At 48.4% G+C, this 23,168-nt stretch overlaps 3 protein-coding genes across 7 annotated transcripts in view; 2 read left to right on the plus strand and 1 right to left on the minus strand.

Moving 5' to 3' along the window:
• ptpdc1b (protein tyrosine phosphatase domain containing 1b) overlaps positions 1-3,886 on the plus strand; it is a 6,536-nt gene extending 2,650 nt beyond the window's left edge. The window contains exons 7-10 of the mRNA XM_068330950.1: positions 1-807; positions 3,302-3,484; positions 3,566-3,676; positions 3,752-3,886. The exon at positions 1-807 is cut by the window's left edge and continues 224 nt beyond it. Of these exons, the coding sequence (XP_068187051.1) occupies positions 1-807; positions 3,302-3,484; positions 3,566-3,676; positions 3,752-3,886 (1,236 nt within the window). The remainder of the gene's footprint in view (positions 808-3,301; positions 3,485-3,565; positions 3,677-3,751) is intronic.
• A 34-nt stretch (positions 3,887-3,920) lies between these two features.
• On the minus strand, positions 3,921-8,834 carry fbxw12 (F-box and WD repeat domain containing 12). 5 transcript variants are annotated; one of them, XM_068330973.1, is made up of 10 exons: positions 8,494-8,830; positions 8,380-8,417; positions 8,130-8,296; positions 7,937-8,061; positions 7,290-7,496; positions 7,049-7,204; positions 6,750-6,957; positions 6,471-6,652; positions 6,249-6,374; positions 3,921-4,238 (listed from the first exon to the last, which is right to left on the minus strand). In XM_068330973.1, the coding sequence occupies exons 1-10, from the start codon at positions 8,590-8,592 to the stop codon at positions 4,215-4,217; spliced, it is 1,332 nt and encodes a 443-aa protein (XP_068187074.1). In that variant the 5' UTR covers positions 8,593-8,830; the 3' UTR covers positions 3,921-4,214. The 5 variants fall into 5 exon arrangements, with proteins under 5 accessions (XP_068187074.1, XP_068187065.1, XP_068187082.1 ...); XM_068330964.1 differs by having other exon boundaries at positions 3,923-4,238; positions 6,249-6,379; positions 8,494-8,825; XM_068330981.1 differs by lacking the exon at positions 7,290-7,496 and having other exon boundaries at positions 3,923-4,238; positions 6,249-6,379; positions 8,494-8,826.
• A 447-nt stretch (positions 8,835-9,281) lies between these two features.
• LOC137605996 (protein Wnt-7a) lies at positions 9,282-19,035 on the plus strand. Its single transcript, XM_068331010.1, has 4 exons — positions 9,282-9,604; positions 10,079-10,305; positions 12,536-12,807; positions 17,603-19,035. Exons 1-4 carry the CDS (start codon positions 9,534-9,536, stop codon positions 18,083-18,085), a joined length of 1,053 nt encoding a protein of 350 aa, XP_068187111.1. The 5' UTR covers positions 9,282-9,533; the 3' UTR covers positions 18,086-19,035.
• Positions 19,036-23,168: the final 4,133 nt, after the last annotated feature.

Here is a 23,168-nt window from a genome sequence, read left to right on the forward strand (position 1 = left end):
ATCCTGCACGGCAGCGAGAGGAAAGAGCTGAGACACGTGCCCAAGATCGTCCAGCTGGTCTCCAGGTTGTTGTTGGACATCGCGGAGAATCGAGAGGTGATTGAGGAAGACATTCTGGAGGCTCCTGACATCCACGACCTGGAGATGACCCTGAGCATCATCGAGCAGATGGGCCCCGAGTTTTTAGCAAAGGAGCCCCGTTTACCGGGTACGCCCACCCTACCCCGGCACTTCAACGAGCCGCCCATCTTCTACCATCGCAAAAGTCTGAGCTACAGCGAGTCGGACCTGAGACGGCTGGGATCGCAGCTCAACCTGCTCACACAGTCTCTGGGCCCAGGGTCCCAGAGCGACGCCCAAATGCCCCTTCCCCCGTACGAACACACCATCCCCTCAAACCGATACCAGCTGTGCAACAGCAGCACGTCTGACGTCTCACAAGGATCCACGGGATCGCTCTGGCAGATCAAAAATGAAAAAAGACGCAAAGAGGAAGCATTTCTTCTGGAGAAAATGAAGCAGAAAACCATCCAGCGGAGCGAGTCCATGGGAAACAGTCGGCACGGAAACAAGGACAGCGTGTTGTCACGGTGGAAGGCGGAGGAGAGAGAGGAGTTAGCGATGAACGGTAGAAAGAGAGATCGGGATCGTAACGACGAACACTCAGAGAAATCAGAGGTGCCCTTCATCACCCTGCAGTCGGAGCTGTCGCTGGAGGCCCGGCGGCTACTGGTGGCCCAGGCCCTCGCCGTGGATCTGTTCCATGATGGGGAGGAGGAGCACAAAACCAGAGTCTTGTCCTGGCAGGTAACTGACCCATACCAGTGTGGCATGCATGTAGAAATGCATTAAAAAAAAGCAGTTATGGGCCGTGCATTTCACACCTAGGCCTTCAGTGATGTCTTCCTTCGTCAAACTTGCATAAATACATCCCATAATGCTGTGAGCAGCTCCCACCGCTGCCATCCAATGTAGCCTTCAGGACTGAGGTGTTTATAACGTCTCTCAAATGGGACAAAAACCAGTGTCGGCCCCCCACTCCTTTTATTGTCACACAGAAGAACCCGCCCACACCTTTAGAGACGACACACACCTACGTCACAACAAACCACTGAAATGACCATCATGTCTGACACCACAGCTAGAGAAACACACACACACACACACACTACTGGATGACCCATCACCTCCATCAGGTATACAACAGTCTCTGTATCTCCTCTACAACCACACAGCTGACCAGGAGGGACACATTATTTACACACATCGCAGGAGAGCTACAATTTTTTCATTCTCAGTATATTTGTTATTTTATTTCCTTATAATTAATGTGATAAATGACATTAAATTACAAGAACATTAAATATGAAAACTTATGTAAATGAAACGCTTGTACTCACAGAAACAGCTGTTCAAACGGCTGATTTAAACACAAAATCCATTCTCCTTTGTTTCCTCAGGAACACTCCACTAGCTAGAGCAGGTTAACTAGTTCAGGTTAACTAGTTCAGGTTAACTAGTTCATTTAGCTAGAGCAGGTTAACTAGTTCAGGTTAACTAGTTCATTTAGCTAGAGCAGGTTAACTAGTTCAGGTTAACTAGTTCAGGTTAACTAGTTCATTTAGCTAGAACAGGTTAACTAGTTCAGGTTAACTAGTTCATTTAGCTAGAACAGGTTAACTAGTTCATTTAGCTAGAGCAGGTTAACTAGTTCAGGTTAACTAGTTCAGGTTGGCTGGTTCAGGTTAGCTAGAACAGGTTAGCTGGTTCAGGTTAGCTACAACAGTTTAGCTAGTTCAGGTTAACTGGTTCAGGTTAGCTAATTCAGGTTAGTTACAACAGTTTAGCTAGTTCAGGTTAGCTACAACAGGTTAGCTACAACAGGTTAGCTGGTTCAGGTTAGCTAGTTCAGGTTAGCTAGTTCAGGTTAGCTAGAACAGGTTAACTAGTTCAGGTTAGCTAGAACAGGTTAACTAGTTCAGGTTAGCTGGTTCAGGTTAGCTAAATCAGGTTAGCTGGTTCAGGTTAGCTAGATCAGGTTAGCTAGTTCAGGTTAGCTGGTTCAGGTTAGCTAGTTCAGGTTAGCTAGATCAGGTTAGCTAGATCAGGTTAGCTAGTTCAGGTTAGCTAGTTCAGGTTAGCTAGTTCAGGTTAGCTAGAACAGGTTAGCTAGTTCAGTAAAGCTACAACAGGTTAGCTAGAACAGGTTAGCTAGTTCAGGTTAGCTACAACAGGTTAGCTACAACAGGTTAGCTACAACAGGTTAGCTACAACAGGTTAGCTACAACAGGTTAGCTACAACAGGTTAGCTCCTTGGGGGTTCGGCCCCTCCTTTCACTAGAGCTTCTCTTCAGACGTGTGTCTGCTTAGTGTCTGCATAGCCCCGCCTTCTCAGAGTGAGTCTCCAATCACAGGACACATACATGTCAGGTGACACTGAGGCCAGCTAGAAGCCCTTAGCATCACCAACTCGTGATCTGATTGGCTATCGCATCTGTCCATTAACTGTGTTCCCGTTCCCTCTCAGGTCAGGGAGACCTGCATTCTAGGTTCTGGAGGTCCTGGGCAGATTTCATTCAACCTGGCAACACAAGCTAGCTGAATTCTGATTGGATAAAACCCCTTTAATCTAAAAGTAGGACACTGACCCAGTGTTGGCCTATTTCATATTATACACAAATGTAGAATTATATATTTATACATATATTAGAATATATTTAAGGAAAATGCATTCAAATCTAATTAACTTTTATAATAAATATTCTCATGATTTCTGGTTGTTAGACCAGCAGAGAAGGCCTTGCTGGCCCTGACCCCCCACCACTGTAAAAAAAAGTGATGTGAATTTTAGAATTTTGTCTTATAAAAACATGGTAAAATATAATTTATATATTGTTTTAAGTTTGACAAAAAGATTTTTTAAATGATTTTTCAACAGAACAAGCAAAAAATTATCTCTAATTTTGATATGAATGACAACAACCCACCAACCAGCACACATTGATCAACCAGTGCCTGATGCAGTATTATCCACACTATAACACACACTGGACTATAAGGTGCACCTTCAATAAATGGCCTATTTTAAAACTTTTTTTTCCATACATAAGGTGCACTGTTGGTTTTTGAGAAAATTAAACACTTTCAGGTGCGTCTTATTGTGCGGAAAATACTGTAATTGGAGAGATGTTATGAAGAGATCACACCGTGTCGCTGCTATAGCAGACGTCAGGGGAGTTTGTGAGACACAACAAACTGGATCCATCACCACCGGTCTGACACCGCCCCTGAATGTGTGCAGGCGGAATTAAACCAAGGCGGCGGGTGGGAACGGTTGTGTTTGGAACGGGATCCCTTCGTCCTGACGGGCCTCATGTGGGCGTGGCTGGAGCAGCTCAAAGAGCCAATCATCTCTGCCCAGGAAGCCAAAGCCCTGAACCCCGACAGGAGCAACACTCAAACGGTCCTGGATACGCTCGACCAGGTGAGTTCAACCCCTAAACCACAGCAATATTATTAATAAATCACCCTTAATGTAATGGATTATCGGTTGATATCTTCCCAGGCCACTAGAGAAACATTGATGGTCATACTGGACTGCATGGCTCACATGCTGAGGATCCCCACAGAGGTGGAAAAAGCTTTCCTGAACCGTACCATCAAAGCTTTCACCTGGGTAAGGAAACCAAACGACGGATTGCTATCTCATGGTCACGACTGGTTCTTGACAATCTTGTCCTCCTCCAAACAGATGGAACCCGACTCAGAAGACAGAAGCAGAATATACGAGTCCGTGACTCCGGTCCTGCTGGGGGTCCTTGAGGACATGAGATCCACGTGGATGGAAGCAGAAAAGACTCCAGCGTCTCCTTTCACTTTAACATAGGAAACGGAACAGAACACGTGTGTGCCTTATTGGTAATATGTTTAATATTTCCATACTGATTAGTGAATGTGAGATTAATATAGACATTCATGTTGGTCGTGTCCACACACGTCTGTAACACCTCAGTCGTGAACGTTACCCTAAATGTCTGTATTAAATACATTTTACACTGGTCACATCTATATCTGAAGACCAGTTCAGATGAAGCCAAAGTGGTCTTCCTCCAGTGGCTCCAAACCTTCTTCTGGACACTCAGGAGGTGAAAGAATAAACTTTCAAGACATCGTTTCCACTTTTTCCTTCTGCGACGGCAACAATGCTGGAGTAGTCACAGGAGACGTGAGTCACCGCTCTGCAGCACACAAAGAGTTAATGAGAGGTTTTACCGAGGAAAGACGCACAGAGAGACACCAGCACACTAGAACACACTAGAACACACACTAGAACACACTAGAACACACAGAACACACTAGAACACACACTAGAACACACTAGAACACACTAGAACACACAGAACACACTAGAACACACAGAACACACACTAGAACACACAGAACACACTAGAACACACAGAACACACTAGAACACACACTAGAACACACTAGAACACACTAGAACACACAGAACACACTAGAACACACTAGAACACACTAGAACACACACTAGAACACACTAGAACACACTAGAACACACAGAACACACACTAGAACACACTAGAACACACAGAACACACTAGAACACACAGAACACACACTAGAACACACTAGAACACACAGAACACACACTAGAACACACTAGAACACACAGAACACACACTAGAACACACAGAACACACACTAGAACACACTAGAACACACAGAACACACACTAGAACACACTAGAACACACACTAGAACACACACTAGAACACACTAGAACACACAGAACACACACTAGAACACACTAGAACACACAGAACACACACTAGAACACACTAGAACACACAGAACACACACTAGAACACACTAGAACACACACTAGAACACACACTAGAACACACTAGAACACACACTAGAACACACAGAACACACAGAACACACACTAGAACACACTAGAACACACAGAACACACACTAGAACACACTAGAACACACAGAACACACACTAGAACACACTAGAACACACACTAGAACACACACTAGAACACACACTAGAACACACAGAACACACAGAACACACACTAGAACACACTAGAACACACAGAACACACACTAGAACACACTAGAACACACAGAACACACACTAGAACACACTAGAACACACACTAGAACACACACTAGAACACACACTAGAACACACACTAGAACACACTAGAACACACACTAGAACACACTAGAACACACACTAGAACACACACTAGAACACACTAGAACACACAGAACACACACTAGAACACACTAGAACACACACTAGAACACACTAGAACACACACTAGAACACACTAGAACACACAGAACACACACTAGAACACACTAGAACACACTAGAACACACTAGAACACACACTAGAACACACACTAGAACACACTAGAACACACACTAGAACACACACTAGAACACACTAGAACACACAGAACACACACTAGAACACACTAGAACACACTAGAACACACTAGAACACACACTAGAACACACACTAGAACACACTAGAACACACACTAGAACACACTAGAACACACACTAGAACACACTAGAACACACTAGAACACACACTAGAACACACTAGAACACACACTAGAACACACTAGAACACACTAGAACACACAGAACACACACCAGAAAACACACAGCGTCAGGAACGCCTACAGAACATCATCTGAGATACGAGTCGAGTCTGTTCACGTTTTTGTTTGACATTGAGACAGGAGTCGTGATTCAGGCGGATGGATACGACATCAGTGAGACCGGATCTCGTTCTTTACCGCGTGTTGGCGGATGGATACGACATCAGTGAGACCGGATCTCGTTCTTTACCGCGTGTTGGCGGATGGATACGACATCAGTGAGACCGGATCTCGTTCTTTACCGCGTGTTGGCGGATGGATACGACATCAGTGAGACCGGATCTCGTTCTTTACCGCGTGTTGGATACGTGGATGGATACATCAGTGAGACAGACCTAACTTTTTACGTGTTGGCGGATGGATATGACATCAGTGAGACTGGATCTCGTTCTTTACCGCGTGTTGGATACGTGGATGGATACATCAGTGAGACAGACCTAACTTTTTACGTGTTGGCGGATGGATACACCAACATGGAACGTTTGTTTGAAGATCTCGGTGACAGAACGGATTAATCTTGTATCTGGAGGATCTACTTTACCTGGACATGGTGTGAGAACCTCCTAGTAGGTGGTACCGGCTCTCCAGGGTCGTCCCACGGTCTCCGTCTTTGCTCCACGTCATCACGCGTAAGGAGAGGTCCTCTGATGCCGTCACGACACGGAAGCTGTCCTGCAGACGGTTCTTTTTTACTGCCTGACTTTGACATTTCTTTCTGTAATCTCACACAAACCCCCCTGGAACCAGCAGAGGGCGTCGTTACCACGTGTACGGAGGTGATCCTCAGGGTGTGGTCTTTAAACCGAGCCAGCAGGTCTCCTTTCAGAGAGAACACCAACAGTTCCTGGTCGACCACCAACACCAGGCGGTTGCTGTCGCTCGCCTTCAGGATCATCCGGTGGGGGCTGACCTCCAGCGACACGGGGAAGGACTCCACCTGCTGGACTGAGATGGATCGTCTGTTAGCATGTTTTAGCCCCCCTGGCCCCAGTGTACAGTCAAACGTCCTGTTTGAAGTGATCTGTGCTGGTCTCACTCCCACCTTGGATCTCTGACTTGAACTTAGACCTTTTGATGCTGAGATCGAACACGTAGAGGGTTTTCTTCTGCGTGGGCTCGCTGTCGATGACGGCCAGTCTGGCCGGCTGCGTGGGGATGAAGGCCGCCGCCCCGGAGCCTCTGATGGGCGTGGAGACACGTAAAGGATCTCCATCCTCAGATGGAGAGGTCAAGCTCTGCGTGCAAATCACCTGCCGACACACCAACGACAAAAACCCATTTTGATTGGTCTAAACCACGAACAGCTGCTTCGTCATACGGTGTCCTGACACCTGAACGCACCGTAGCGGCACCGCCGTCACCGGACCCGACCACCATCAGGCTCTTGTCAGGAGAAACCAGGAGGATGTCGATGGCAGAGTCTCCCACCACCAGGCTGGACGCTTTGGTCAAACCAGCACCAGCCAGAGTCCACAGAGACCCCAAAGCGTTCCCCACCTGAGGAGGATAGAACGACAGACGCAGGAGTTCACGCTAAATGTCTCATCTACGTTTCCATCTGGTAACTCCTGAGCTGACCTACAGCCAGGAACCAGCGCTCGTTGACGTCGTACTGCAGCAGCGTGAAGGGACCCCCCGGGGCAGAGAAGGAGCCCAGCTCCTGGCCGCTTCGGCCGCTCCAGGTCTTGATGAGGCCCGTGGACTCGATTGTGATCACGACCTCACGACGCTCATCGCTCACGATCCCAGACAGAGGCTTCTGCTCAGGGGAGCACCACAGGAGTTCACCCTGAGACACGAGGAACACGAGGAACACGAGGAACAGCCTGTGAGGATTCCTACGTTTCAGTCAGTTTGGATGAAACCTGCAGAGCTGTGGTTTGCAGGTGTGCATGTATCCATCCACCAACCACTAGTTGGCGGATGGATACATCGGTGAGACCGGATCTCGTTCTTTACCACGTGTCGGTAAAGAACGAGATCCGGAACGGATTAAAATGACTTTAGTTATTTTAAATGGGGAAATATTTGACTAGAAGTTGAACAGATTCATCTGGTATCTCCAGGTTCAAGTGTGTCTGGATTGAAGAGCTCAGACAGGAAGACCAGGACCGGTCAGGGTCTCCATATGTCATGAGACAACAGTGAGAAAGACGTAAAAAACAAAAGACAGGAAGCACAAAGAGCGTCAGCGTGACTGGCAGGGTGAGAGCTGACGATTGGACTGACACTCTGGGTGTTCCACGTTCGGACGCTTCCGTCGGTTCCGGCGCTGCAGACGGTCGAGCTGACGTTCCACAGGTGAGGCAGCTGGGCTGAACTCTCCTGCAGGTACGTCACACCCACCACCTTACCTGTGTCAGGAAAGACATGAGATAAAGCAGACACACACACACACACACACACACACACACAGCGCCACCTGTGTGTCCTCTGAGGCTCCTGCAGGTGTACCCTCCTGTCCGACCCTTCGTCATCTTCATCTCCAGGTGAGAGCGGCGCAGGTAATATTTCTTCCAGGAGTGATCGACGCGTTCACTTCTGAACGAGGTGAGGTCACAGAACGTCCAGCGCTGCAAACACAACCTCCTGGGGGGTGTTGGTGTGTAGAGAAGAGTCATTAGAGAGCCCCCATCTGGTCTGAAGATGAAGCAGAATGAAACCAGACCCACCTCCATAACCAGGGGGTGTCCGCCGCTCCGCGCCAGTCCTAAAACACACCCCTGTGGTTAACACACACACATTTCTTGGGTTCCAACAACTTCCGCGTGTCGCGCGCTGCTCACCTGACACACCCCGGAGGCTCTGAGGAGATCCTCCTCTGGCAGGAAGGTGAAGAGGTGGATGAGGCAATCAGCGGCCAGGTGCTGGGGGTGAGGATCCATCCTGACATCAGCACTGACACCCGCTTCACCAGCACACACAGACGCACACCCTCAGTTTGCGGATCAAGGAAACTACGGAAACAACGAAGGGACAGTGCGTCCTGGAGCTTCTGGTCCAGTGCCCGCCTTTTGCCACCAGATGGCGCAATTATCAAAGGTAGACGGTCCACCTTCAGGCCGGATGCGCGCCAGGAGCCGGTGCGCGTTCAAGAGACGCGTAAAACACGGAGATGTGGATCAATCCAGCTGGAGACAGTCCCTCATGTTTCATCTGTTAATCATCACAGTATCTTTATTTTAATTTATTTTGGGGGGGGGGGGTTAATAACTCATTGAATTAAAAGAAAACGTTTGTTCTGCTGTCTGTCCGTTTATTCTTACTTTTATGGAAAAGAAAGTTTTCCAATGAAGGAAACCTGATAATATCAGCATCCGAATGAATTTATGACCACATTTTGTTGATCACAACATCGGAGGTGAACCCCCCCCCTTCTCTGGAGTGTGTGTGTGTGTGTGTGTGTGTGTGTGTGTGTGTGTGTGTGTGTGTGTGTGTGTGTGTGTGTGTGTGTGTGTGTGTGTGTGTGTTGAGATCCTTCAACAGGGCCCCTTGTCTCCTGAGAACACGCCCCAGATGGAGGAGCCAGATATAAAGCCAGGACCTGCGGGTAGCAGAGGAGTTGAGAGAGATAATCGCACTTGCTCACCCCAAGGGTTACCTGTGACACCCCCGCAATGACAAGTGGGCCAAACGAGGGGGGGGCGCGTAAAAGGAGTTGGGATCACACCTCAGCCGACAGTTCATAGGCTAGAAGTCTCTTTTTCATGCTTTTGGTCACTTGGAGTTCCTGTGGAGGTACCTGAGCGGTGATCGATCGGAGCAGCAGAGATCCGGGTTATTCATCAGCTACAGGTCGGTGCGTGGACCTGAGAACGGGGCCGCGATGAGCCGGAGAACACGACGCTGGATTCTAAGAGTTTTACTTTGTCTAGGAATCGTTTATTTGAAAATCGGGTGAGTCAAAACTTATTTGACTTCTGATTAGTTTTGAAGGTTATTCTCTAACCAATCACATCCGTCTGCTGTTGGCTTCAAAGGAGAGTTTTATCCAGGATTTGCTCAAAATACTAAATTATTCCGTGAATCTGTGGAGGCGCGCAGACTGGTCTCCAGCCGTGACTTCCTTCTGTCTGAAGGCTGGTGAAGCTCAAGCTGCCAGAAAAGTGAAAGCATCTGCAGTTTGAACAAAGAGCACAGGATTCTACCAGCGGTGCACCTTACAGATAAAAACACTCCGGAGGGGGTAACTTCAGTTCCTGCTGCTACCCTCGGAAAACTACATTTTCCCGCGGGAGAAATGAATCCATGATAATCAGACATATTTAATAAAACAAACCCTGGGAATCCACCGACACCCCCAAAGAATATTGTAATATTAGAAAGGAAAGTCCTCTAATTAATGGCCCCTTCTTCCCCACCTCCATCCAGGGGCTTCTCGTCGGTGGTGGCCCTGGGAGCGAGCATAATCTGTAACAAGATCCCCGGTTTGGCCCCCAGACAACGGATTATCTGCCAGAGTCGCCCTGATGCCATCATCGTCATCGGGGAGGGGGCCCAAATGGGCATCAACGAGTGTCAGTTCCAGTTCAAAAACGGCCGCTGGAACTGCTCTGCGCTGGGGGAGAGGACCGTCTTCGGAAAAGAGTTGAAAGTGGGTATGTTGCTGTCTGTTAACGTTTGTTCTCAACCTGAAATGTTCCTTTTCTAACGGTTCTAACATAAAATCACGTCCTTCACCTTCAGCGTTCTTTTAAAGTGATAAAAATTTGTCTTTTTACCAATTTGAAAGCGTGTTGAAGTGATGATGAGCACCCCCGGAGGGAAGATAGGAACGTATCTGACTGCAATAATTTTGACCCTGGAGGGCCTCCATTGTATTTCTAAGAAGTCATAGGTGTCCTTGATCTCCAGGCAAACCCTGCACCAGACACGTCTTCTGCACACAAACCATCATGCGTGTAACACGGAGCGTCCCTCCAGGAGCCGTGTGGTTTACACCAGAACCAGATCCCAAGCCAGCACTGTAACAAAGCTCTTGTGAATGTTTGCAGCATTTCCTTTCAGCCCTCAGAGCCTCTGGAGACACATTTTCATTGGTCTTTATCCTGTCAGGCGATGGGTGCCGAGGCTCTGGCTGCAGGGACGCAGCTCTTACCACGGGTATAAGTTACAGCGGGGCAAAGCTAGAGGAACGCAAGAGCTGAAAGTAACCGAATTAGAGAAACCGATTCAAAAAGTCTCCTCTCAGAGGGACGGATGGTAGGAGATGCTAACATTTGAGCTGGAGGCTTTGTGGCCTGAGTGCAGTGGACTGAGGAGACCTGGAAGAAGCAGGTCTAATTAAATGTAAGGATGTTTTTGATGCTCTTGTGGAGATAGTCGGGGCTAAGGACTTCCACTTCATACCAGCTCTTAAATAATGTCACATGTTCTGGGTGGTGAACTGAGGGGCCGGTGTGTCGGAGCAGCTGTTTGAGGCTCTCTCTGTTTGAGGCTATCTGGCCTGTTGCTGTTGGATACAGGATGATGTCTTCATGCTCTCAGGATGACACCCTGGTGCTGACGATCTGCTCCCCTCTGAATGAGTGGTTTGGAGCTCATCAACAGTCTCGCTCCGTGTTCCCAACACGGGACAGCCATAGCAAACATATTGGTCTCACTGGGGGGGGGTTAGCTCAGGCAGACATTGTTGGTGTCGGGGCCGAGGGGCGTGGCGGAGCCCCCAGTTGTTCTTAAACCAAAGGAGGGGTGATCAGTGAACTGACAGGAGGCTGATGGGTATCCCAGGGTGCATCAGCTCAGAGCCATTGTATGGTCACTTGAACTTGACGGCTGACGTGAGCCCAGGTCCAGACCAGAGGCTGGAGATGAAGCCCCGCGACCTCACAGCTTCAGCTCAGCTTCATCAGAGGGCTCTGGGTCTGCTTCTGTATCTTCCACCTCTGATTACAAGGCTGGGAGGAATTCGTTCCACCTCTTGTGGTGAACCTGTGCACTCACAAATGAACGACGTTGCAGTCAGAACTGGTCGACTGCGCAGACACACCTTCTTTTTTGGCTCGCAGCCCATCCAGCGATAGAAACGTCTTTGTAACCGATGCCTCCATAGGGTTCATTACACATCAGGTGTTTAGGAACACACGGCAGCTTCTCCACCTGAAGCCAGCGTCAAGGAGGAAATCTACACGCAAACGATGAGTATTCACATGCAAATATGACGGATGATGATGGACCAATCAGAGATTAACGTTACGCTACATTATGGGTTGTTTCCATCTCCGTCACACTTTCTCTTTTGTCCCTCCTCATCGTTTGACTCCATGTCTCTGGATAGAAATCTGTCTCATCCGATTAAACTTTAGTAATTTGTCGATATTTCCGTGTGTGTGTGTGTGTGTGTGTGAGTGTGTGTGTGTGTGTGTGTGTGTGTGTGTGAGTGTGTGTGTGTGTGTGTGTGTGTGTGTGTGTGTGTGTGTGTGTGTGTGTGTGTGTGTGTGTGAGTGTGTGTGTGTGTGTGTGTGTGTGTGTGTGTGTGTGTGTGTGTGTGTGTGTGAGTGTGTGTGTGTGTGTTAATGATTTGTTAGCTGGATGTGTGTGAGATAACACCAGGATGAAGACTGTCAGCTCCTATGAGTTTACACAGATTGGGACACTTTGTGACGGATCAATAGCCCCCTCCTTGGCGACAGCCCTCTTATTCATGCTCTTTGTTGACTGTACCACCAGCCCTCATCGGTTCAGGGGGGGGACAGTTTCCAGGTCAAGCCCTTCAGCGATGTGTCAATAAGACTGACGTGAGCTGAACGCGAACGCGTTTCTTTAAAGGAAACAGACCCATAATGCAACACGTAACATTTCCTTCATCTTCGCCCCCCCCCCCACCAGGCAGTAAGGAGGCCGCGTTCACCTACGCCATCATTGCGGCGGGGGTGGCCCACGCCATCACGGCCGCCTGCACCCAGGGGAACCTGAGCGACTGCAGCTGCGACGCGGAGAAGCAGGGCTTCTACAGCGCCGACCACGGCTGGAAGTGGGGGGGCTGCTCGGCCGACATCAGCTACGGCCTGGGCTTCTCCAAGGTGTTCATCGACGCCCGCGAGGTCAAGCAGAACGCCAGGACCCTCATGAACCTGCACAACAACGAGGTGGGGCGCAAGGTAAGTGGGAGGGGCCCACGTGACCTGACGGTGGTGGGGGTCACCACAGGGTGACCACAGGACAGTCTCTGACGGTCTCTGACGGTCTCTGATGGTCTCTGATGGTCTCTGATGGTCTCTGACGGTCTCTGACGGTCTCTGACGGTCTCTGATAGTCTCTGATGGTCTCTGATGGTCTCTGATAGTCTCTGATAGTCTCTGATGGTCTCTGACGGTCTCTGATGGTCTCTGACGGTCTCTGATGGTCTCTGACGGTCTCTGATAGTCTCTGATGGTCTCTGACGGTCTCTGATGGTCTCTGACGGTCTCTGATGGTCTCTGATGGTCTCTGATAGTCTCTGATGGTCTCTGATGGTCTCTGACGGTCTCTGATAGTCTCTGATGGTCTCTGATGGTCTCTGACGGTCTCTGATGGTCTCTGATGGTCTCTGACGGTCTCTGATGGTCTCTGATGGTCTCTGATGGTCTCTGACGGTCTCTGGTGGTCTCTGACGGTCTCTGATGGTCTCTGACGGTCTCTGATGGTCTCTGATGGTCTCTGATGGTCTCTGATGGTCTCTGATGGTCTCTGATAGTCTCTGACGGTCTCTGATGGTCTCTGATAGTCTCTGATGGTCTCTGACGGTCTCTGCCAGGGACGGGGGGGGCAGAGCCAGGAGGGAACGAGCAGCAGGATAAAGGGCTGCTTTTAGGGAAATAGTTGTCTAAGTGGGGGGGTTTGATTACACCCAGATCTGAGCTGCAAATGGACCAGAAGGCCTTTCTGTGCTGTTTGGTTACATTCTGATCGTCTGTGGGTCCAGGGGAGGAGGTCCAGCTGTGATCCCCCCAGGATCACAGGTTTACCATGTGTGTGTGTGTGTGTGTGTGTGTGTGTGTGTGTGTGTGTGTGTGTGTGTGTGTGTGTGTGTGTGTGTGTGTGTGTGTGTGTGTGTATGTGTGTGTGTGTGTGTGTGTGTGTGTGTGTGTGTGTGTGTGTGTGTGTGTGTGTGTGTGTGTGTGTGTGTGTGTGTGTGTGTGTGTGTGTGTGTTGGGGGGTCTGTGCTCCAGAGCGTCGGCCCGACTCCAGAGACGGAGCGACGAGCCAAACGGTGAAAGAGTGTTAAAAATAAAGACGCCGCTTTGTTTCCCCCCCGCCTCACTATGCCAGAACAGACTGATTCTCACATCCGTCCCCACGCCGGCTGAAAGGCCCCCCCCCACACACAAAGGGTCCTAGTGGATCATTTTCTGTGTGCTTCAGGACCCTGGATTCAGACGGGCTTCATCTGGACGGCTAAATTGCCTCTCAGGGAACGGACTCCACTGTTGGACTCAAACCTTCACTTTCTCCTCTTTCTGCTAACAAATGGCCCCCACTGTTGTGATCGTCACCCCCCCCTGTTATTTATGCTAATCAAAAGCAGTGACAGTGGGCAGGACGCCGCTCACAGCCCCCCCGGTCCAACACGTCCAGACAAAGGCTGTCAGAGTGTTGGTCACAGAACCTCTGATGGATGAGGAGGTGAAGCCAAGGGGGGGTCTTCACTCAGGGTGGGGGGAGCTGTTCCCGTTCACACGTCTGTGTGTGTTTTACCGTCTCAGTCGACGCTCCAGGAACACGGCGGCGTCAATATCCGTCTGAGTCCAGCCACACGGAGACCGGCTGAAGAAAAACTGGGGGGTTCAATCCCAGTCCCTCAGCCCCCCTACAGTCACTGACATCCGTGGGTCGTGTGTGTTCACTGCACACACAACCTGAAATCACACACGTTATTGTGTCTCCTGTGGGGGGGCGTACAGCCAGTCATGTGCTGTTAGCTCACGTCCATCACGCGTCGGAGGCGTGAGCAGCTCCAACCACAACGTGACGCTCAGGAGATGTTGGCGTGACGTTTGATGACAGAGTGATCAGGTGGAGGAACAGGGACAGGTGTCAAAGGGGGGGGGGCTGGAGATTAGATGAAAGAACAGAACATGGGTGCATAATTAGAAGAAATAGTGAGGGTGGAGGATTAAATTGATCTCATCATACGTATCGTGTTTAAGAAAGATGGAGGAGAGACAGTGGTGAGGACGGCTGTGAGACAGTGGTGAGGACGGCTGTGAGACAGTGGTGAGGACAGCTGTGAGACAGTGGTGAGGACAGCTGTGAGACAGTGGTGAGGACAGCTGTGAGACAGTGGTGAGGACAGCTGTGAGACAGTGGTGAGGACGGCTGTGAGACAGTGGTGAGGACAGCTGTGAGACAGTGGTGAGGACGGCTGTGAGACAGTGGTGAGGACAGCTGTGAGACAGTGGTGAGGACAGCCGTGAGACAGTGGTGAGGACGGCTGTGAGACAGTGGTGAGGACAGCTGTGAGACAGTGGTGAGGACGGCTGTGAGACAGTGGTGAGGACAGCTGTGAGACAGTGGTGAGGACAGCCGTGAGACAGTGGTGAGGACAGCTGTGAGACAGTGGTGAGGACGGCCGTGAGACAGTGGTGAGGACGGCTGTGAGACAGTGGTGAGGACAGCTGTGAGACAGTGGTGAGGACGGCTGTGAGACAGTGGTGAGGACAGCTGTGAGACAGTGGTGAGGACAGCCGTGAGACAGTGGTGAGGACAGCTGTGAGACAGTGGTGAGGACAGCTGTGAGACAGTGGTGAGGACAGCTGTGAGACAGTGGTGAGGACGGCCGTGGAGAAGGTCCACAGAGGACGGTCCACAGCGGATGGGTGGATGAGGGGTGGAACAGTATGGTGGCGCGGAGGAAAAAGGAAGCCGGACCCCAGCCGATGATTAGGTTAGGGGTGGTACTGGTGGGATGAGAAGAGCAGGTCCACAGCAGATGGGCGGATGAGGGGTGAACCTGAGAAAAACCTGTGAGGACATAGAGCACAGAGACTCCAGGGAAGAAGTTTAGTTAGTACGGTGTGATTGGAGACTTGGAGAGTGAGGTCAGAGAGGAGGAGGAGTAACAGAGATGGTTGGAGAGAAGGAGGAGGAGAGAGGAACTCAGTGAGTCTGGATGTTGAGTCTCCACCAGTGTAGGTCTATATGAATATAAACGTAGTAACATAAGTTGCCATTAATTGTAAAATTTATGAAAAAGAAAAGTTTTAAGTCTAGTCTTAAATAGTGAGAGGGTGTCTGCCCCCCGAACTGAGGGAGGGAGGTGGTTCCACAATAGAGGGGCTTGATAGCAAAAGGCTCTAGCCCCCGTCCTACTTTTATAAATTCTAGGAACCACCAGTAGGCCAGTATGTTGAGAGCGTAATGCTCTAGATGGATTATAAGGAACTAAAAGTTCCTTCAGGTAGGTCGGTGCCACCAAGGGCTTTGGAAGTGAGGAGGAGTATTTTAACATCTATCCTAGCTTCACAGGAAGCCAGTGCAGAGAAGCAACACAGGAGAAATATGGTCTCTGGTACTGGTCCTGGTCAGAACCTGGTCTCTGGTACTGGTCAGAACCTGGTCTCTGGTACTGGTCCTGGTCAGAACCTGGTCTCTGGTACTGGTACTGGTCAGAACCTGGTCTCTGGTACTGGTCCTGGTCAGAACCTGGTCTCTGGTACTGGTCCTGGTCAGAACCTGGTCTCTGGTACTGGTCCTGGTCAGAACCTGGTCTCTGGTACTGGTCCTGGTCAGAACCTGGTCTCTGGTACTGGTCCTGGTCAGAACCTGGTCTCTGGTACTGGTCCTGGTCAGAACCTGGTCTCTGGCACTGGTCCTGGTCAGAACACGGGCGGCAGCATTCTGGATTAGTTGAAGAGTCTTCAGCGACTTTTTGGGGCAGCCTGAAAAAAGTGCGTTACAGTGATCTAGTCTGGAAGTGATGAAAGCGTGGATTAATTTCTCTGCATCACTCCGTTTTAAAATATGCCTGATTTTAACAATGTTTGAGATGGAAAAAGGCCGTTCTAGAAACCTGCTTAATGTGTGTGTTAAACCAGAGATCCTGATCAAAGATGACACCTAGGTTCCTCGCAGTGGTTTTGGCCTCAAACGTGATGCCATCCAAGGTTATTACATCACTGGGCACTACATCCCTAACAGTTTTTTTGGCCGAGCAAAATGACCTCAGTTTTATCAGAATTGAGATGCAAAAAGTTATTGGTCATCCAATCTTTAATCCCTTTGATACACGCCTGTAATTTGAACAACTGGCTGACTTCGTCAGGTTTAATCCAGAGATATAATTGCGTATCATCGGCATAACAATGGAAGTTGATGGAGTGTTTCCTTATCAAATTACCCAGAGGAAGCATGTACAAGATAAACAGTATTGGACCAAGAACCGAGCCTTGAGGAACTCCATAACTAACTGTAGTTGACTGAGAGGAGTTGTTATTAACGTGAACAAACTGGGAACGGTCAGTTAAATAGGACTTAAACCACATCAGTGCTGATCCCTGAATACCAATTGTTTGGTCCAATTGTTCTGGAGACTCTGATGGTTCGGACCTGTTTCTGGTTTGGACCGTCGAGGATGTTGGTGAGGATGAGGATGGAGCCACCAGGAAAGAGGAAGACCAGACAGAAGGTGGATGGACAGAGTGAGGAAGAGGACAGTTGGTGTTAGAGGAGGATGAAGAAGATAGACTGACATGAAGGAGGACGACACGCCTAACGGGACACGCCCACAGGAAGTTCTTGTAGAATTGCGTGTTATTCAGTAGAATAATCCAGTGTGTTGTTAATCCATCATGAGGGTATCACCAGTGGGTTTTTACACTGACAGATTATCACAACATCATCTTTATTTGTGTGTGTGTGTGTGTGTGTGTGTGTGTGTGTGTGTGTGTGTGTGTGTGTGTGTGTGTGTGTGTTTAGATCCTGGAGAAGAACATGCAACTGGAATGCAAGTGTCACGGCGTCTCTGGCTCCTGCACCACCAAGACCTGCTGGACGACCCTCCCCAGGTTCCGTGAGCTGGGCTTCCTGCTGAAGGAGAAGTACGCCCAGGCGGTCCACGTGGAGCCGGTGAAGGCCAGCCGCAACAAACGGCCCAAGTTCCTGAAGGTCAAGAAGCCGTACTCCTACCGGAAGCCCATGGACACGGACCTGGTGTACATCGACAAGTCGCCCAACTACTGCGAGGCCGACCCGCTGACGGGCAGCCTGGGCACGCAGGGCCGCGTGTGCAACAAGACCATGATGCAACACATCAGCGGCTGCGACCTGATGTGCTGCGGCCGCGGCTACAACACGCACCAGTACTCACACGTGTGGCAGTGCAACTGCAAGTTCCTGTGGTGCTGCTACGTCAAATGCAACACCTGCAGCGAGAGGACAGAGGTGTACACCTGCAAGTAGAGGATATTTATTGGACGAGGATGAACGTGAGGCTCAGGCTGTGTGTTCACGGACAAACGGGACGGTTCAGACGTTACCAGAGTTCCTCACACATGAGGAACTACGGCTGCAGGAGACGGGACGTCACCATCCCTTTGCACAAGAAGCTCTTTGAACGTTTTCTGGGACTGTTGGTTGGGGCGCAATGTCGAAATGAGAAGTCATTGGGCTGCGTGACGGACTGGGCGACCGGTGGCGAGAGTCAGACGAACGTCGGGACTCTGAGCTCTACGGACGCGTTCTGGCATTTTAGGAAATTTTATTTTCTAAGATGATTTTATTTTTTTTGTTTTTTTTTAATGCAAATGAAATCTGGTGGATGTGTTTCGTGGGGCGGGACACGCCGCCTCAGCAGCCATTTGGAATATTTAACACTGTATTAAGAGAATGAAAATAATTAATATTAATTTATTCTATGAAAACTGCTGATTGTACCCGTTATGGATCAGAGGTAACTAAATGTTGGGGAGATTTGAATCTACTGAGGCAAACTGAACGTGTCCGGACTGGAGTGACGTTTGGTGCTTTTGAATGAGGTTCCAGATGAAACTGCTGTCAGCTACTTCCTGACCTCCTGACCCCCCAGGAGTCTGCCTTCCTTCTGTTTGCTGCTAGTCTTGAGAATCCCTCTGGTTGGGCTGAAGGCTGTACGCTTCAGGCCGACCCCACCTGACGAGGTTTATCCACTGCTCAAAAACAGGCACATTTTCAACCTTTGTTAAATATTGGTTAATAGAGTATATTTTGTAAAAGCCTATTTTTATATGAAAGTCTTATTTATATCTTTTGCATATCCAATGTGGAGTTCTGACCGCGGCACCTGTTTATAAATCCCTGTGAAAGAGAAACTGCTGATTTCTGTAAATTGACCCCCCTGCTGCCATAGTTGTGTCTGTTCCTAACGTCTGTTTACTGCATTTCATGACTACTATTGATGGAATACAGGAAAAGAATAACACTGACGCCATTTCCATTATTTCTTCTATGTATGCAGATTCATATTTATCAAGCAGGTTGAAAAATAAGGCAAAAAAAATAATTTTCAGTTTTGCCGTCCTGTTAAAGAGCAGCGGATGTTTTCTGGAAGTGGAATCAAACTGAAGTTAATCATTTATCCAGTGAATCTACTAACGGCATCACCATGAAGTCATAAAACAAGGATATTCATTCAGAACTTGTACGTAACTGCGGAGGTCAACCAGCTCCATCCTGCAGGTCCAGAGTGAAGTCGTCCAGTCCTGCAGACTGGGGGCCGCTGAGCGTGTCAGCAGTGTGTGTGCTCTAATGGTAGGGTACCGCTGTAATTGATGAGGCTGGTCGGGCAGACTGTCACGGAGATGACTTGCTCAGTTTGGGGGGGGTGGGAGCCTGTCAGGTGATAGATGACCTGCACATCTGCTTCATTCACTCCTGGGGCACGAGTTGCTACAACAACTCCAGCGCTGCAGAGAAAATGCACGGCCGTCTCCAAGAGAGGCCACCGGCGTGTCGGGGAAATGTTAACGACGCTTCAGCCCCCCCAGTCGTTACAGATTCCACCCCCACCGGCCTGGAAGGGGAGCAGGACTCCAGCGCCGCGTGTTGATGGAAAACCTGCTCCCAGGAACCTCCTGCAGCCCGTAAAGGTCTCACCTGAGCCGGGTTCCAGAGCGCCTCCACATCTGCATTTTCTCTCGTAAACCCGCCGCCCCCCCCTCCTTCATTTTCCCCCACCACCTATTTAAAAATGAGAATTCACATGAGGATTCAGAGTAAATTTACAGTAGATTAGCTGCATGGCGGCGATAAAGCGCCTAGAAGAAAGGGAAAGGGCGTGGCGGGGGTAATAACACGTCTGACAAAAGGTTCTAACCTTCAGAATGTTGATGCAAAAGACTCACAGCTGCTCAAAAAGCTCCGGTTAAACATCAACCAGCGTTCAGTGAACGAGATGCACAAAGGAAACACTTGAATCTCACAAGTCCTTCGTTTGTCTCACTTATTTGTGCCTCATTTGCAGGAACATTTGCACAAGGACAAAGTGTCGCGGGGTGTTTTAAGGTGACGCGCTGCCTTTGTTGTCTTTTTTAACTAAAGGGAGATTAATGATGATGATTCACGCCATCAAAGCGCCGTCGGTGCTGTAATTTACACGACACGCCTTTTAAGAAAAGGAACAATCACACAATGCAGCTGGGCTACTGTTGCAGGTAATCCACCTGCAGTGTTTCCCCGTCAGGTGTAAAACCACCACAGGGGCCCCCGCCGCTGCATCCATCCAGTCACATGACCAAAACACCAAAACACCACCTTTGATATCACAACTTAAGTCAGACAACCTGCAGGATCACTGGCTGCTAATTATACTCTCAGCGTGTTTCTCCATAAACAAGACCGGGCCCCCGCCAAGATGTTCTGAGGTGTAATATACATGTCGCTCCGGGAGGGGCGTGTTGTTTATGAGAACACACACACACACACACACACACACACACCACGGTTGGAAATGGGTGGCGGCTGCAGATTGACGGGTTGGTAGTTTGGCTCCTGGAGACCTGCCGCCGCTCATGTGACCTGCTGCATCCAATCAGCAACTGTTACAGCCCAAAAGTAACCTTTTTAAAAACGTCTCTGCAGGAACCCCCCAGCTGTTACCGCTCTGATAAACGTTGACAGAATTCAGCTGAAGGAATCGGTTTCATCTCCGCTCCCTTTCTTGTCTGGATAAAAATCTCCACAGACTCAGAATCAAACGTAACATCTGGTGTTTACCCCCCCCCCCCACCCGGACAACAAAAACCTGCGATGACTGGAGTATGCCACCGGTGGAGAAGGAAACGACTCCCGCCGCCTCCACAGTGAAAGAGTTGTTCAATCATACGTTTCCATTAGGGTGGGGGTCTGTCTCCATTTCAACAGCTTCAACATTTGACTCAAACAAGTTAAAGACAATCGTTTGAAGGGGGAGGAGGAAGAGAAGCGCTCTCCCCCGGTTCCCTGTGGGCCCATAAATCTCCTGACACATGATTACGTGTCACACGTGTGTTTCGCTCTGGTTCAGACACGCAGCAGCTCCTGGGCCACGCAGGGAAATAACAGAGCAGAAGGTGTGTTTATGTGATTCCACAGATACGGACGAGCGGCTCCTTCACAGCTCCACACTCCAGCGATGGGACCACAGATAGCCCATAATATCCACTCCCCACAGGGGAGATACGCCACTGTTTGGCCCCCACGGGGTCTATCTCACTTCCCATGGTCTATCTGATTCTACAGGTAAACACAGTGGGCAAACCGCCTCCAGCTATTGTCAGCAGCATTAAGGTAAGAACTCAGGCTCAAGTCTTTGGGGGGGGTGGGGGGGTTCTGAAGGACCCGTTTCCATCAAACCCGCCTGAGAGCTTCAGAAACACGGAACACGATGTGAGACACGGGATGAGGAACACGGAGAGCGAGCGTGTTCAACGCCGCCTTCTTCATGCGATCTGAGCGTCCCATATGACACCTCAGCGCGTTTGGAGCCGGGTATGGAGGGCCCTCATACCTGCCCCCCGCCCCCCAGCAGACGTCACCTGAGCTCACAGTAATCCTCTGACATCTCTGGATGTTTGGAGCAAAAACACAACTCACTGCAACCCGTAAGACCAGGAGACGATGGAGGAGATAGCACCATCCTCATCCGGTCAGTCGGCCCCCCAGCCGGGTTCCCAGCATGCACGGCGGCTGTAGAGGACGCCAGTGTCCCCTTATTGCAGGGGGGTCAAACTCATTTCCACTGGGGGCCACATCAGCATCACGGCTGTCCTCAAAGGGCCAGATGTAACTAATAAATGTAACTAAATGTAACTCAGTGTAATGTAACTAAATGTAACTACTCCTTAATGTAACTAATAAATGTAACTAAATGTAACTCACTGTAATGTAACTAAATGTAACTACTCCTTAATGTAACTAATAAATGTAACTAAATGTAACTCAGTGTAATGTAACTAAATGTAACTACTCCTTAATGTAACTAATAAATGTAACTAAATGTAACTCAGTGTAATGTAACTAAATGTAACTACTCCTTAATGTAACTAATAAATGTAACTAAATGTAACTCAGTGTAATGTAACTAAATGTAACTACTCCTTAATGTAACTAATAAATGTAACTAAATGTAACTCAGTGTAATGTAACTAAATGTAACTACTCCTTAATGTAACTAATAAATGTAACTAAATGTAACTCAGTGTAATGTAACTAAATGTAACTACTCCTTAATGTAACTAATAAATGTAACTAAATGTAACTCAGTGTAATGTAACTAAATGTAACTACTCCTTAATGTAACTAATAAATGTAACTAAATGTAACTCAGTGTAATGTAACTAAATGTAACTACTCCTTAATGTAACTAATAAATGTAACTAAATGTAACTCAGTGTAATGTAACTAAATGTAACTACTCCTTAATGTAACTAATAAATGTAACTAAATGTAACTCAGTGTAATGTAACTAAATGTAACTACTCCTTAATGTAACTAATAAATGTAACTAAATGTAACTCAGTGTAATGTAACTAAATGTAACTACTCCTTAATGTAACTAATAAATGTAACTAAATGTAACTCAGTGTAATGTAACTAAATGTAACTACTCCTTAATGTAGCTAATAAATGTAACTAAATGTAACTCAGTGTAATGTAACTAAATGTAACTACTCCTTAATGTAACTAATAAATGTAACTAAATGTAACTCAGTGTAATGTAACTAAATGTAACTACTCCTTAATGTAACTAATAAATGTAACTAAATGTAACTCAGTGTAATGTAACTAAATGTAACTACTCCTTAATGTAACTAATAAATGTAACTAAATGTAACTCAGTGTAATGTAACTAAATGTAACTACTCCTTAATGTAACTAATAAATGTAACTAAATGTAACTCAGTGTAATGTAACTAAATGTAACTACTCCTTAATGTTAAATAACTGAATTTCTGACTGATTCTAGTTCCAAACATTACAGTTAGACAGAAAAAACATGTTTGTTTGTTTCTCTGTTCTAACATAAATC

The sequence above is a fragment of the Antennarius striatus genome, chromosome 2 (assembly GCF_040054535.1).
Source record: "Antennarius striatus isolate MH-2024 chromosome 2, ASM4005453v1, whole genome shotgun sequence".
NCBI classification, from domain to species: Eukaryota; Metazoa; Chordata; class Actinopteri; order Lophiiformes; family Antennariidae; genus Antennarius; species Antennarius striatus.

Bases quoted from the DNA above. Each gene is read 5' to 3' on its own strand.
- fbxw12 (XM_068330964.1), bottom strand. From the start codon at position 8,592: ATGGATCCTCACCCCCAGCACCTGGCCGCTGATTGCCTCATCCACCTC. The intron at 7,497-7,936 runs GTCAGTCCAATC...CTCGTGTCTCAG, and splicing joins GAACGTGGAACACCCAGAGT to GGTGAACTCCTGTGGTGCTC. The intron at 6,958-7,048 runs GTGCGTTCAGGT...GTGTGTCGGCAG, and splicing joins GTGACGGCGGTGCCGCTACG to GTGATTTGCACGCAGAGCTT.
- LOC137605996 (XM_068331010.1), top strand. From the start codon at position 9,534: ATGAGCCGGAGAACACGACGCTGGATTCTAAGAGTTTTACTTTGTCTA. The intron at 9,605-10,078 runs GTGAGTCAAAAC...ACCTCCATCCAG, and splicing joins ATCGTTTATTTGAAAATCGG to GGGCTTCTCGTCGGTGGTGG. The intron at 10,306-12,535 runs GTATGTTGCTGT...CCCCCCCACCAG, and splicing joins CGGAAAAGAGTTGAAAGTGG to GCAGTAAGGAGGCCGCGTTC.